Source organism: Salminus brasiliensis, chromosome 18 (genome assembly GCF_030463535.1).
Source record: "Salminus brasiliensis chromosome 18, fSalBra1.hap2, whole genome shotgun sequence".
In the NCBI taxonomy this organism is placed as follows: Eukaryota; Metazoa; Chordata; class Actinopteri; order Characiformes; family Bryconidae; genus Salminus; species Salminus brasiliensis.
Window position 1 is genome coordinate 13,892,589 of NC_132895.1, and position 14,321 is coordinate 13,906,909.

Below are 14,321 nucleotides of genomic sequence, written 5' to 3' on the forward strand. Positions count from 1 at the left end.
GTCACACCACACATGGACTTTACCGCTCAGGGCGAGGGTTATTTACAGAGCAGTGCAAGTTGCCTGGTATTGAAGCAGTGTTTTATTTATGTTTATTTAAGTAGGTTATTTGGTTACTTGTTTGATTGACCTGTTTGGTTCTTGAAGGGTCGTCCTATTTCAACCAGGGTGTGAGAATTTCAACCAGGGGTAGGGGTACAAATGAGAGCCAGCAGGGTGCATCGTCCGAGTCCATTTGAAGCAAATCTCAGACCACCGATTTCAGGAGGACCAGAAATCAGTTCTCTGGGCCACTCCCGAATCTACTTAACCAAACGTACCAAACTATCAGAGCAATCGCCCCTGAATTGGGGAGGAAAAAAAAAAAAAAAAAATTTCTTTGCCTACCTATGTAACATGACTCTACCATAAAGTCAGATCCACAACAAGTTTAAAAGCTTTCCTAAACATCAGCTGTTCTCCAAATGCAGTCTGTGAATCACACACAGTTGGTGCCCAAGGTTACTTCTATGTACTTCCATTCGTTTTTTCACTGTAGGAACTTAACTGAACAAGCACTGTCCTGTCCTGTCCTGTCCTGTCCCATCCCGTCCCGTCTCCATTATAAAAATAGACAAGGTCACATATAACAAAGTTAAAAGATAAACATTCAGCAATGGTGATGCATTTCCATCAGTATATTAGTACAGGGTCAACAATTGCCTGGCCGGTAGAATAAGTGCACAGACTTCAGAGGCCAGCTTCTTCTTACCGTGACTGAACTGAGAACTGACACCGACAGAGAGGCGAAACTAATTGAATGTAATCTCTTTGGAAACATTCGATTTTGAGATAGTGTAATTTGATTCAGAGACATTAAACTGTGTTTGCCTCTCTCTGCATTTTGTTAATTAAATGCTGACATTTTGGATGGGCACCAAATGTCAAGCAAAAAAAACAAAACAAAGAAAACAATGAACGTGCTGGAAATATAAACTGGTCAGTTTGGCTGGTCCTGAACTACTGCCGTAAGACTCCACAGCGCACTGTATGAGGAGACACTTAATCTTGAAGGGTCAAATTTAAAAGGTTAGATTCACGGCTGTCAAACTGGTTCCTATGTCTATGGCTCTGTAAAAATGCTGAGAAGTTTTGCAGTTCAGTGGGCAGAGCAGTCCCAAAGGTGGTCATAAATCATAGAGCATCTAAGCCCCTGCTATATATTAGCAGAAGACACTTGCTGAAAGTGTTGTTTCTTTTTTTTTTGGCAGTGATTTCTATGCCAGTTGCAAAAAAACACATCAGAACAGTAAGAATGTTTTTTTTTCTTGTTGTTTTATTGATTTCTTTTTTCTCAGGTTGGAAGTCTAAATCCTTGTATGCTTAAAAGATGTGCATTCCAACCAAACAGGGTCTTATATAGCATTGGTTCTCAAAGCAGGGTCCATCATGTACAGCCAGGGCTTTTCAAGTTCTTCTCTAAACCAATATAATCTTTAATATGAGCCAAAATAAGCAAGCATTTGATGCAGGTGGTTGCCTTGGTGTTGCAAGTGGTTAGTATGGTAATCCAATGTGTTTTTTAGAGTTTCTGCAATGCACAAACACTAAAATATATGGGGAGTTCTGAGATTCCCTGACCTCCCTTTTTGGTGCTATGCTGTTTTTCTAATCCAGTTCTTTAAACTATATAACTATGTAGAAGCTTCCCTTGTATTTAAAAATTCCACTGAACTGTTGTGCAGACACCAGCCACTTAGCAATGCTTTGACAACTCCGCTACTCTGCTGGTGTCCCGAACGGATAGTTGACCCCAAGAAGGTATGTACGAATCTAGACAGCAGACTGCACACCTGTGCAGATTTGATTCAAGTCACAGGGTAGGCCACTCAAGATCCAAAGTTAAATCATTGTTAACCGGCAAAGCTAATTTTCACATTTGCCGGCAACATTATGACATGATGAGTGAGCTACCATCCCAGACTGAGGCCATTTAAAACGGAGAATGGCACAGACGAGTGCCGCGAGAGGCACACCATCCGCTGTAATTACAGCCATTGAAAAATGTTCCACTGCATTTGAATGAAAAGGACACCAATAAAGCACTCCTCCTCCTTTAGCATGCACTGCCAGAGACCCATTTCGGAGCGTGTGCGTTCTGGAATGACAGAATGAGAAAAACAGTGAGTGCTCCGTCACGGGAGCACAGTTAAAAAAAAAAAAAAAAAAAAAAAAAAAAAAGGCCAGGATACACACGCTTAGTGCGACTGCAGACATCCTGGCCAGGGTGATCGGGGACCGTCAGCCATGTCATACCTGACATTTTTAAGGAAAATGATAAAGCATATGCTCCAATTGAGCATTTAAGCAGTCCTACGCAACGACGACTAAGAAGGAATTACAGCTGGGATATCTAAGGCACGTCTGCCGATTATTCTTCCAGACAAATACAGATTTCAAAGTGAATTAGTTAGAGTTGCAGTCATACCTGAAATCCTAGTCCTGAGCCCAGCCTAGAGCTGGGCTATACAGTAGAAAATATCATGATACAGAATATTTATGCAATATTTAACATGCTGTGGATAAGAGCTGCAAACAGGCCTGAAATCAAATCTAGAAACACAATATTTTCCTGATACACAATATTAATGGCACCAGCAGATTTAAAAAACTAAGGGTCCTGAGATGATTGAAGAGTCATGTTGCCCACCTCTACTCCAGCCAGACAGTTTTGAATTTGAACTTATTCACCAACAAACTCCTCATATGACAAAAGCCCCTTTCAGACATGCCCGGTAAGCCAGAACGTCTCCGGGTATTACCAGGAGGAGCTGTATGTGTGAACGCAAAAGAAATTATATCACTCTTGCAAAGTCTGGGTAACCGTATAAGAACCGTATAAACCGTATATTTGCAAAAATGGCATCACTCAAAGAACCCTTTATAGCACCTTTATTTTAAAATGTGTAGGTTAGTTCAAGTCTGGTGGAAAACACTGCTGCATTTACAAATCCAAAATGTAAGGTTATTATTATTATACAATTATTATTAATTGTCTTCATCATCATCATTAATACAGTGGCGTTCTCATGCTGGTCTCTCAGACCTCAATGGATTCCAGTGTGCCAGACTGCAAATTGTATAAGGTAGTAAACGTAGGGTGAAAAAAGTATAGCGGAGTAAATGCAGACCAAATGTGAGAGACATGCTCGGATACATCAGAATGGGACATTTGAGCCCAATGAGAGCCTGAGAAATATTTAAGAAATGACGTCTAGCCTGACTGAACCAGACTCAACTATTCGGAGCTCTACAGTGGACGCTAAGAAGAACAGGCTTACATTTCTTTGCAGCATTAGACCATACAGGGCCCAGCAGGGACACAGGTCCTCAACTCCAATACCGAACAGGGACGTATGCTGATGTACAAAGTAGGATAGGCAACATACTTTACACTCAACACACTGATAAGACAAGAGGCTGAGCAATTCAGAGGCTGTATGTGTGGGAAAGGGACCAGCAGTTGTCAGATCCTGATGCTTCCTGATGCTATCAACAAGACTGCAAGCACTACAGGTCAAGAACGATACACCGAAGTGCTGGATCTGAGAGCGGCCATAAATGACAAATGAAGCGAAGAAAGAGTGAAGAGGAGACAAAGCAGCAGCTGCGTGTCGAGGGCGACTGAGCTGAGGGAGGAGGCCGTCAGTCAAACACCTTAGGTTAACCATGGTCCTGAATAATTAACGCCAAATTCTGAACATGCACTGCTAGAGGAAGTAGCAGCCTGTTCTGCTCAGTTAAAGCTACAGCGAGATCCGAGCATGGAGAATGTTCTCAGTAGAAGTGTTAATCCATTACATTCCAGGCATTTCAAAACGGCCTGATTAAGCCTTCAAATCCCAACCCAACAGGCAGCAGAACACTTACTCTAAACGAGCAAACACAACCCAACGCAGCACATTCACCTAGACCAGCCCTGGACTCGGATTCCAGGGTAATCTTGGGTGATACAATCAGTACTGACTGATCTGACACCTGTAATGATTAGCAGTACTGGCAGATGTCTAAAATCATGCAGAGTTTTCTCCTCGGAAGTCGGAGCTGGGAATGGTGTCGCAACCAAGTTAACCATTCTAGTTAACCATTTAAACACACCTGGTTTGACGATCATTTACTGGTGTTTTATGGCAAAATATGTTCCAGGTTAGCATTGTCTCAGGTTAGCATTGATAGCAATACCAGCTGATAATGCATTATATGTTATTTTGCACATCCAAACACCATGGAAACAGGTCCACTGATAGACGTTGGACTGTACTGTGTGTAAGGCTGACTTAATCAGACACAAATAGATAGAAGCGCTAATAAACTGTACAATACTACTGCTTTCATTACTGTTGATGTGGTTGGGAGGGCCTCAGATTTTCTAAATAGGACACCCGACAGAGAAAGTGAGATTCCTAACAACCATGCAAGACCACTTGGTAGACCACCGAAACTGTCCCCATCACATAAACAGCATTTTCATCTTCAAAATAGAGGAAAAAAAATAATCAAGCTCCATTCTGACTTCAGATCTGAAACAATCAACTGGTGTCGTGTCCATCCTTCCACTGTGAGAAGATCCCTCAACACTGTGGGTCTGAAAGGACGTGGAGCTAGAGCTGGGCAATGCGATGATATTTTATCGTATTGTGACCAATTTTGCTAAGCATATCGAGGATACTGTTAGTGCTTAATAAACAAAAGGTAAAGGTGCAAGTATTTGTCACTGTACAGCGAAATGCGTCCTCCGCATTTAACCCATCTGGTAGTGAACACACACACACACACACACACACACACACACACACACACACACACGTGTTAGGGGCAGGGAGTACACACACACACACACCCAGAGCAGATCAGAACACTGATCAGCTGCAGGTTTCATTACTGACTAGACCGGTTTAATTAGATGAAGAGCAGCAGATGTAGAGTATAAAATCACTGTATTCAGTGGAGGAGAGAATTTGAATAGTAGTTTATAAGAATCTGTTGATACTGGTGTATTTAGTCTGTCATTACATGTATCGTGATTAATATTGTGCAGTGCAAAAAAAAAAAAAAAAAAAAAAAAAAATCATCATGATATAGTATTTTTATCATATTGCCCAGCCCCATTTGGAGCTGATCAAGAAACTGTTACTGAAAAAAGGAAACAAGGCTCAAACAAAGCATATCAATCTGCTGAAGCTGCTAGTGCTAGTGTTCTCAGAACAATGGACTGACCACCCCAGAGTTCAGACCTCAGGATCACGGAATATGTTTGGGATGAGTTGGATGGCGGGATGCAGAAAATGCTCCAAATCTCCCAGGAGATTTTTTTTTCAGGAGACTCACTTTCATGTTGTCTGCAAAGACTGGAAGCTGTAATAATGGTAAAGGGAGGATACACTAAACACTGTTAACTCAGTATTATGTTTGGTCTTTAGTTGCAATTTTCCATTAAATGGGACAGAATTTTCCATTAGGTTGTTTTCCTAATGCTAGAAAATGAATAACTTGTACTTTCAGGCCATTTGACTGGATGTTAAAAAAATGAGGGGTTGCAATGTACTGCAAGTAAGCAGTAATCTTCCTTTCTGGAAACATGGTCTGGTTAAAGTTTACAACACTGTTAAAGGATTAACTATGCCGTAATTTTAACCTTTTAGAGACTCCAATGCCATCCAATGCAGTGGTTCTGTTTGAAGATATCATGATTAAATGCATTAATACTGTTCAGCACTATTCCACTGAGGCTGTGAAATGAAGATGGCTTCTCCTAAACGCTGTGACCACATGATAATATACACAATTACTAAGTGGAAATGTTAGCTTGCGATGCTGCATCATGCACCGCACATGAAGTTAACAGACACCTCATTAAAAACTTCCAGGGCTGCAGGCAGGCACAAAGAGAGAGTGGAAATTGACAACGTGCCACAAACAAACAGCTCTTTGTGTGCGTGCTCCAGCTTCTCGGTAGGAGCACGGGGACTTTCATCTGTCCCAGAGCGGTCTCTGAAATAGCCTAAACCTCCACACAATGCAGCAGAAACTCGGAGAACTGGGACGGTATGCATCATGCTAAAAACGGATGACGAAGTTCCTATTGAAGGGGACACTAGACTGACAGAGGCCTGTGCGATTGCACAGGAGAGGGAGGTAATTGGGACAGAACGCTGCCGAACAAAACAAGGCCTGGCCGTGAAGGGGACTCGCCAAATAGCAGGAGGACGCCATGGCAACAAAGCTAGTACCTAGCCAAGACAACAGACACAAAACAGTTCCTAGGCAGGATTATGCTGGAGTATTAGATCCATACAGGACTGGGTCTTGCCTTTGGTGGCATTACATCATGCGATGACACAACTCCACTCTTTAACCGATTCATCCCGTCTGTTTCTCGCCATCTCTTATTTTTCCAGTTTTTTAAGCACGTCCAAGGCTCTCATTAAAACCATGCAGCAGAGAGGCTGCTGACATTGCACAGAAATATGTAACCAAAATAAGAGTAATGGATCGAGTAATAGGGCTGTCAGGATGAATCAACTAAACTTGAAAAAATCCATTTAAAAGCAGCATTATGTAGCAACTTTACCCTAAAATAACAGCTTTAAAATTATTTAGATGGTACACAGACTTGCAATTTGGAGAATGGCCACTCAGGCATCGATATTCCAGGCTCGGACCACCGGCTACTGCACTATGTAACCTTGGTGGAGCGACACAAGATCTCAAAAAGTCATATCTGTGTGGCGTAAAATCCTGTATTATTACTCTACCGCATCAGTCCACATGCTTTTATCACTTCCACTTGTCAATAAATGCATGTGTACAGCTGTCTATGAGGAAGAGCTTAAAGCACAATTTGCATTTAGTTAAGTGATTAAAGTGAATTTTACTCCAGAACTGTAGGGGGAGCAAAAATACAAATTCTTGCATAATGATGCTTTAAATGTCACACATCACAGTGAGAACAACCATGAAGCTCAAGTTAAGACAGAGCAATTTCTCAAGAATGAATCAACAATCAGAATGTCACAACTTTGGCGCGAGAAAGGACCACTAGAAAGCAAGGTTGACTGTGCTCTTTCGGACCCTGAGCCACAGATGGCTGTATACAGATTTCTAAATGGAGATTCGTTCATTAAACTGATTATAGGCCAAGACTTGGTTTAATGCTTGTTTGGGAAACCAACCCGTTACGTTACCGTAGTTAGCAGAGGTAACAGGATAGCATTTATCCATCGATCTTAAAGTGACGACCATGAGATGATCTCAAGTGTTTTTTAAACACATAAAAGATTGCTATTGGCATCTGCATTTTTAACAACCACAACCCTACAGAACACTGAACAAACCCACCAACACCTCCAACATGCAGCCACTGTCCGAGGGAGGTCAGGAAGCCGACAAGAGGTGGACATGTCAAGGACATCCAAAAACACAGAGAGGACATAAGGCCTGACTCCCACCCACAGAGAAGCAGCTGTTCAGCTCTGAGGAGCAATGCTGGCATTTCTGGTGATGGAAATAGTTCTGACAGCGTACTTCTCAGAATAATACTGGAGATAGTCACTAGCTGCTTCTGTTGTCTCACCACAGACACAAAACTGACCCACACAAGCGCACACACACACACAGAGATACAGTAACACTAAGCTGGCCTCTCCAATATTACTCGCCTCTAATCCTCTTTTTTTCCCCCTAGCATTTGTGTCAGACCAGCACCAAAAGAAGCAGCGAATGGATCCCAAAGCTCTAAAGCACCAACATCTCCGCTGGACCAGCCAGCCTCTTGACTCTGCATTCATGTTTTAAATCGAGCCATGTCACGATGCTAAAATCCCTCCTGATCCATGGAAACAATCAGTTCAGAGAAACTTACCCACTTTTGTTCTTCACAAAGGCTTATGTGTGTAGAGATAAACAATTGTTTTGTGCTCAAATCCTTCCAGATTGTGGAGGGGAACTCAATCCGGCACGGCAGGCATGTTCTTTTCGAGCTCTGTGGTAGTGGACGGACAAAGTTGAAACGTTCATTTGTCTGGACTGGAGTCAGGCATTTCACTCCCAGAACACCTAAGGCGATTCTCACAGACTGAAGGCCATTGTGTCTGCTCTCTGTTTACTCACTTGCAATTCTGCTTGGAAAACTAAAGCTAAACAAGTTTTTGTTCAGGGTATGCATGTGGAAAGGGGGGGGGGGTAGGAAAGTAGGCACAATACAGAAAGAGTGCCCATGTGCTGGTAGAAGACAAGTGGGAGGTAAAAGTAGTCACGAGAAGATGAGAAGCTGCAAAAAGATGTAGCTACATACTCTGCTAATGAGGGATTTACACCAGGCTAAAATAACTGGTCACTACCCAGACTGTTTTAATTATAGCCTGAGCCTGATCATGCTACAATGCCATAACTTAATCAGAAAGCTCAAAGAATCCACAACCCAAAGCAACAGTTAAAGCAACAATATGCAACATTTTTACCTTAAATCAACAGCTTACAAATCATTGTGATGCTCCACTGACCTGTAATAGGGAGAAGAACACAGCTGATGTTGCCACTCCAGGCTTGGCATGTTGCTAACTGCACTATGTAACTTTGGAGTCACATTCACATAACATCCGGTAATATTACTCTACCCAGTCAGTCCACATGCTTCTTTCAGTCACAGTTCTGCATCTCTCAGGTCGCCCAGAATAATGCATCCTTTAATGGTGGTTCAAAGCATGGATTACTGTAGGGGGACCCCAGATATTTTCCATAGTGTTGCTTTAATCTGCTAAGCTTCACAGGTCATATGGCCCGATATCATCTAACGGCTCTGCATCTCTCAGTTCGCCCAGAATAATGCATCCTTTAGTGGTGGTTCAAAAGCACAAATTACAGTAGGGGGACCCCAGAAATGTTTTATACCGTTGCTTTAATCTGCTAACCTTCACAGGTCATATGACCTAATAATATAATTTCTCACTTTTGCATCGTCTTCCATGCAGCTACTAAAAATCGTTCCCAAATGGTTCTTGGCTTTCATACAAATAAAGAAAAGATATATTTGCTATAGAACCTTTCTATGTAAGATCTTCACAGTCTCATTTCCAAAAATGGTTCTGTAAGGAACATCCAACTAAAAGGTTATTTATGGAAGCTAAATTGGTTCATTTGTGGCATTGCCTTAAAGAACCCCCTCGGCATCTTTATTTTCAAGAGTGTAATGAAGCTCTTGCATCTTGTATTTTAGGATTTACTGTAGAGGCATGTTTAGACTTCTAGATGGTCACCTTCTCATTCACCAACACCGAATCAGGTGGAATGTGGGACAATAACTAGAGGATGTAGCATAGAAATCAGGGGTGGGGAACTGAGGGCCTAAGTCAAGCATCGCTGGGTGATTCCCCCGATCGAACACAGGAACTAAACCTGGCAATTAACGGAGGAGTTGAATCAGGTGTGCTTGTACAAGGAAATCACCGAGCTGTGCAGGAATTCAGCTCCGGGACCAAGGTTTCCCACCCTTGGTTTAAACAATGGGGTTCCACAGATTAACAGGATAGGGCGGAATTTGTAACACTGTTGTTGCTTCAAATTGTAGGAGGGCTTCAAGGATCACCAACATGTTGACTGCAGTGGGCACATGACTTCCAATCTAGGTGATTCCGACCAACTGACACACATTACGATCAGAAATAGTAATGAGGGTCTGTCCTACTCATACTTGATAAAGCGTGGACAGGAAAGCACTTCCATTAAATGCAGTAAAAGGTTCTCGCACCACTTCAGTAGACTGCCTAAACACGAACCAAGCCAAAACGCATGCAAGATTTGCATACATGACACCCTATCAGGACCATCAAAATAAAGTGTGACCCGTGACTTCAAGGCAGACTTTCCTTTAGCTTATTCCACAAAAGTGCACTGAAGTCAAGTGAGCCAGTGGGACACAGACTGCAAGATTCCACAATACGCTTAAAACGACAAAAAAGGTGAAACAGTGGTTGATAGAAAAGGTGAGCTACTAAAGAGCCTCCGCCCCCCAGTAAGCTCTCACAAACCCAGATGAAAGGGTCTATATAAAGAGGTCATTCATTATTCAATCCCTCTCCAAGTGGCATGCCCTGTGCTACAGAGTGGAAACATCTCTGATCCAACAGCTGGGGGACACAAAACAACGGCCACTATACTTTTTTCCCTCTTTAGCAAAGCGGAGTTGATGCATACCTAATGAAACACTGCTTCTCCTGCAGTTCTTCATTTTCCTGTGTACAATATCGGGACCTACTGGTGGTTCATTTGCTGGAAGAAAGCTACTGTGACCTCCATCTAGCCCACATTAGTTTGTACTAAGGAAGATCTCGCGCTCATTAAATTAAAACCATAAACTGTACCATGCATTGCGCTAATGACGCCATCAAGAACATACTGAAACCCCATGAAAGTGCTGTTAATGGGTAGGGGTACAAAAGGCCAAGCGGCAGTGATTTAAACACTGCAGATGTGAAAAAGGAGGGAGAGAGAGAGGGAGAGAGAGAGAGTTCTGAAAGGATTGAGTTAGCCCACACCACTAATGTCTCAATTCCCATGTAACCTTTTAGTGCTTTTATCGATCTGAGAAAAGAAGGAGAGAAGAGAGAGGGATGAGAATGAGTGAAAGGAGGAACCAAAGACACTTACACAGGGAAATCAAGAACGACAGCACTGCAAACACCCAGTTCTCTGGTAGGCAGTTGATGGAAATTCAGAGATGACCTCTGAGGTCATACGTTCTGCAAGTGCTAACAAGGAAGTTCTCACAAGTGTTTTCCTCCCATTTTAACCTGAAATGGATTTTTTTTGTGTCGCATGACAAAAGGGTAGTCAAGGTCAGTGAAAAGAAACTGTATTACCAGGAACTACACTACACCCCTTGCAGCAGTAACAGCCTCCACTCTTCTCAGAAGTCAAACAAACTAGATGCTGGATGCAAAAGTGCTGAGGTCAGGGTCTGACGGAGTTCTGGATCACAAATATCACTTCAACTCTGTAGCCCAATGCTGGGGAGCCTCATACTCCTCTTGCTGATGCATGACATTGGGTATGGTGATCTTAAGCTCGTGGGGCTGCTCCAGTGGGTCACGTCTGACTGATAATGCTAAACTGAAGGGCAACTGGAGGGCTGGATCAGCAACAGGAGCACTCATTAGATGGGGGTGTCTGAATACTTTTGGAAATGTATTGGTAAAGATGCATCGAAACATTGTCATGTTTTTGCATTGTGACATTACAAGAGAGAGAGGGGGGGGAGCAGACAGACAGAGAGAGAGACAAAGCAAACAAGCAGACAGACAGAGGACAAGCGAGCAAATAGATAGAGAGTAAGGAGATAGAGACAGAGAGAGAGAGAGAGAGAGAGAGAGAGAGAGAGAGAGAGAGAGAGAGAGAGAGAGAGAGAGAGGGTACGCACAACAAGATAGCGAGCAACAAGACAGACAGACAGACAGACAGACAGACAGACAGAGATCGAGCAAGGAGACCGATGGGGACAGGGGAGAGAGAGAGAGAGATAGCGGGGGAAAGACAGAGAGACCAAGAAAGACAGGGAGAGATGGAGACAAAGAGATGGAGACAGACACATTGTGAGAGAGACAGAGGGGAGAAAGAGGGCGCGGGAGAGAGAGAGGGGGGAATGCCAGGATTATTCCCAGCCGCTCCTGCGTGGTATTTTAACTGCTGTTCTTTGCTCCTCCCGGTGCTCATTCTCCAGCCGCAATCAGTCATGGAAAAGTAACTAATGACCACACATGCGTGTAAGACCAGCAGGAGGGAGCCACAGCGGCCGACCCCACTGCACAGGGGTCACCCCAACAGCGACTCTGGCTCTGGGACTGGCCAGACCTTTGACCCTCCTTACAACACACAGTGCACATTTCCCCAACTACAACACATACGATGCCCCCAAAAGCTGCTGAAGTTGCAGAGATGAGTTCACAAAGCTACCAATTAAACCCAGTGCCACACAACACCTCCGGGTGATCGCAGCTACTGCTTTAATTGGGGGAGACAAGCACGGCTTGCAAATGTCCAAATGTTTATTTAAGCATTTAAGAGCATGGTGTCCACACAGAGGAGACACTGTTTCCCTCCACAGCGCCGATACACCTCGGGCAGTCAGGGGAATAACCTACACAGCGTGACAATGGAGGAATTGAGCCTGGCCAAGGAGAAATCGATCGGCCACAAGGACGCGACACTGTCTCGGGCAACTGGACGAAGCGTCCACTGCATCCTACACTAAACCCTACAGCTGAGGCTTTCTGACAGAAGGATAGCTACTGGAGTCGTGACAGGTGTGTGTTTGGGTGTGTGTGTGTGGTTAAAAAAAAATGCAAACACTCCAGGCGATGAAACCAGGTTAAACTTTTGAGTGATCGCATTACCACCGTCCAAAACATTAGGATACATTTCAGGAACGCAAGAAAATCGTCTATTTATAGGTGAAGAAAAGCCAGAAAGCGCCACCTGGGACTCTTTAAAGACACAGGACGGAATGTGGACTTCATAATAACCCACATGCTCTCGCGCAGACCGCGATTACTATGGAATAAGAGGGACCGAACTTGCGGCTCGATCACATTCACGAGTTAATAAGCACTACTTTTGCTCGCACTAGCTAGTTAATGTCAATAACACGCACTTGCCCCTCGCAAGTTAGCTAGCTAGCTACCTAAACCAAATAGCTAGCTACCACAAACCGGAATGTAGAGTAGCTCTATTAACATTTCCCCACAAAACAGAATTAATAAACTGTCTGAAAACAAAGCGTTTAGGACTTGTCTTTGTGTGAATGGGACACAGCCCGAAATATTGCTCCGCCGTAAAAACGAACGTCCCCGTCGCTCCGCACTAGTTTCCAGCGGAACGTTACGTTTCCATGGCAGCTGAGGGATTCCAGCGCATACACAGGGCTTAACGGAGAGAGTTGGTGGAGAAAGAAGTGGCTAATTTCATAACAGAGAGAGGAAAGCACGATGCAGCTCGGCGTATAAAAACCCGAGACCGCGAACTTTACTCAAATACACAAACTCGGCTGCAGTACATCAGTTTAGTGAACTTTTTCAAGGCTCTAGTGCTAGCTGAGAGTCCGCAGCGTGGACAGCATCACTCGCAAGTGTTCCCCCAACATGTCGTAAAATTAAGATGTACATTTCTCTGAGCTTCCCCGGGTCCAGCACCACTCCAGATCGGACTTACTGTTCAACCCTTCGTGAGTTCAACCACGTGTTTTAGTCTGGTGAAAACACAAATGCTGCGCAGACCACTCGACCCCCCGAGAGTGGAGTTGGGGAAACGCTAGCTATTTCTTGCTAACTTAACTGAGTACTTCACAGTTGGCCACACAACTCTACAGTTGTCAAATCGTCCAGTTACATCGTCTGATTTAATCGCCGGAACCTACCAGACGCGATGCAAAGAAGAATCAGAGCCGTCACCGTGAGCCCAGGCTGAATCGGGTTATTCCTGAGATAATGGGCAGTCATTCTTAGCGCCATATCACCGCCCGCCTTCACTCGTTCTCCCCGAAACTCTGAAAGCTCCTCAGCAACAACTCCATAGGGACCAGGCTGAGACTGGACCGTACCACCGCGCCTCCTCAAACAGGGGTGCTCAGATTCTGCCGATAGACTCCCAGCTTGTATGTAGAAAATGGATGGATCGAGCCGATTGGCATTTATTCTGCAAACCTAGCAACATATAGTCGATGTCAGGCTAAAACCTTTTATTATTATTATTATAATTATTATTACTATTATTACTATTATTATTATTATTATTACTATTATTATTATTATAATTATTATTACTATTATTACTATTATTATTATTATTACTATTATTATTATTATTATTACTATTATTATTTTTATTATTACTATTATTATTATTATTATTTTTATTACTATTATTATTATTATTATTATTATTATTATTTTTATTACTATTATTATTATTATTATTTTTATTACTATTATTAGCACTGGCATTATGTGAATCAGGCAGTTCTTTGTATTGTGTCAGATGTTCATGATGAACGGACCAATAGAAATGCTCCAGTACTTTTTACACTGACGTCCATTGAAAGTTAAGCTTTTTCTTCTGTTCATATAAAGTCGTCGTTTTTGGAGATTTACGAGGTTTTTGTGTGAAAGCGGCGATATTTTACCTTTAGCTGTAAGAAAGGCATAAATAATGTCCAAACCAGTAGAAAATGGTTATTCTACAAAAATGCTCTCCTCAGCAATGTTTTAGCAATACTTTTTTAATTAATTAATTAA

At 42.9% G+C, this 14,321-nt stretch overlaps 1 protein-coding gene across 1 annotated transcript in view; it reads right to left on the minus strand.

The window, feature by feature from the left end:
* The window catches only part of nectin3b (nectin cell adhesion molecule 3b), a 50,008-nt gene extending 36,408 nt beyond the window's left edge, over positions 1 to 13,600 (minus strand). Inside the window, 2 exon segments of the mRNA XM_072662200.1 lie at positions 13,445 to 13,564; positions 13,567 to 13,600. Coding sequence (XP_072518301.1) covers positions 13,445 to 13,564; positions 13,567 to 13,600 — 154 coding nt within the window.
* Positions 13,601 to 14,321: the final 721 nt, after the last annotated feature.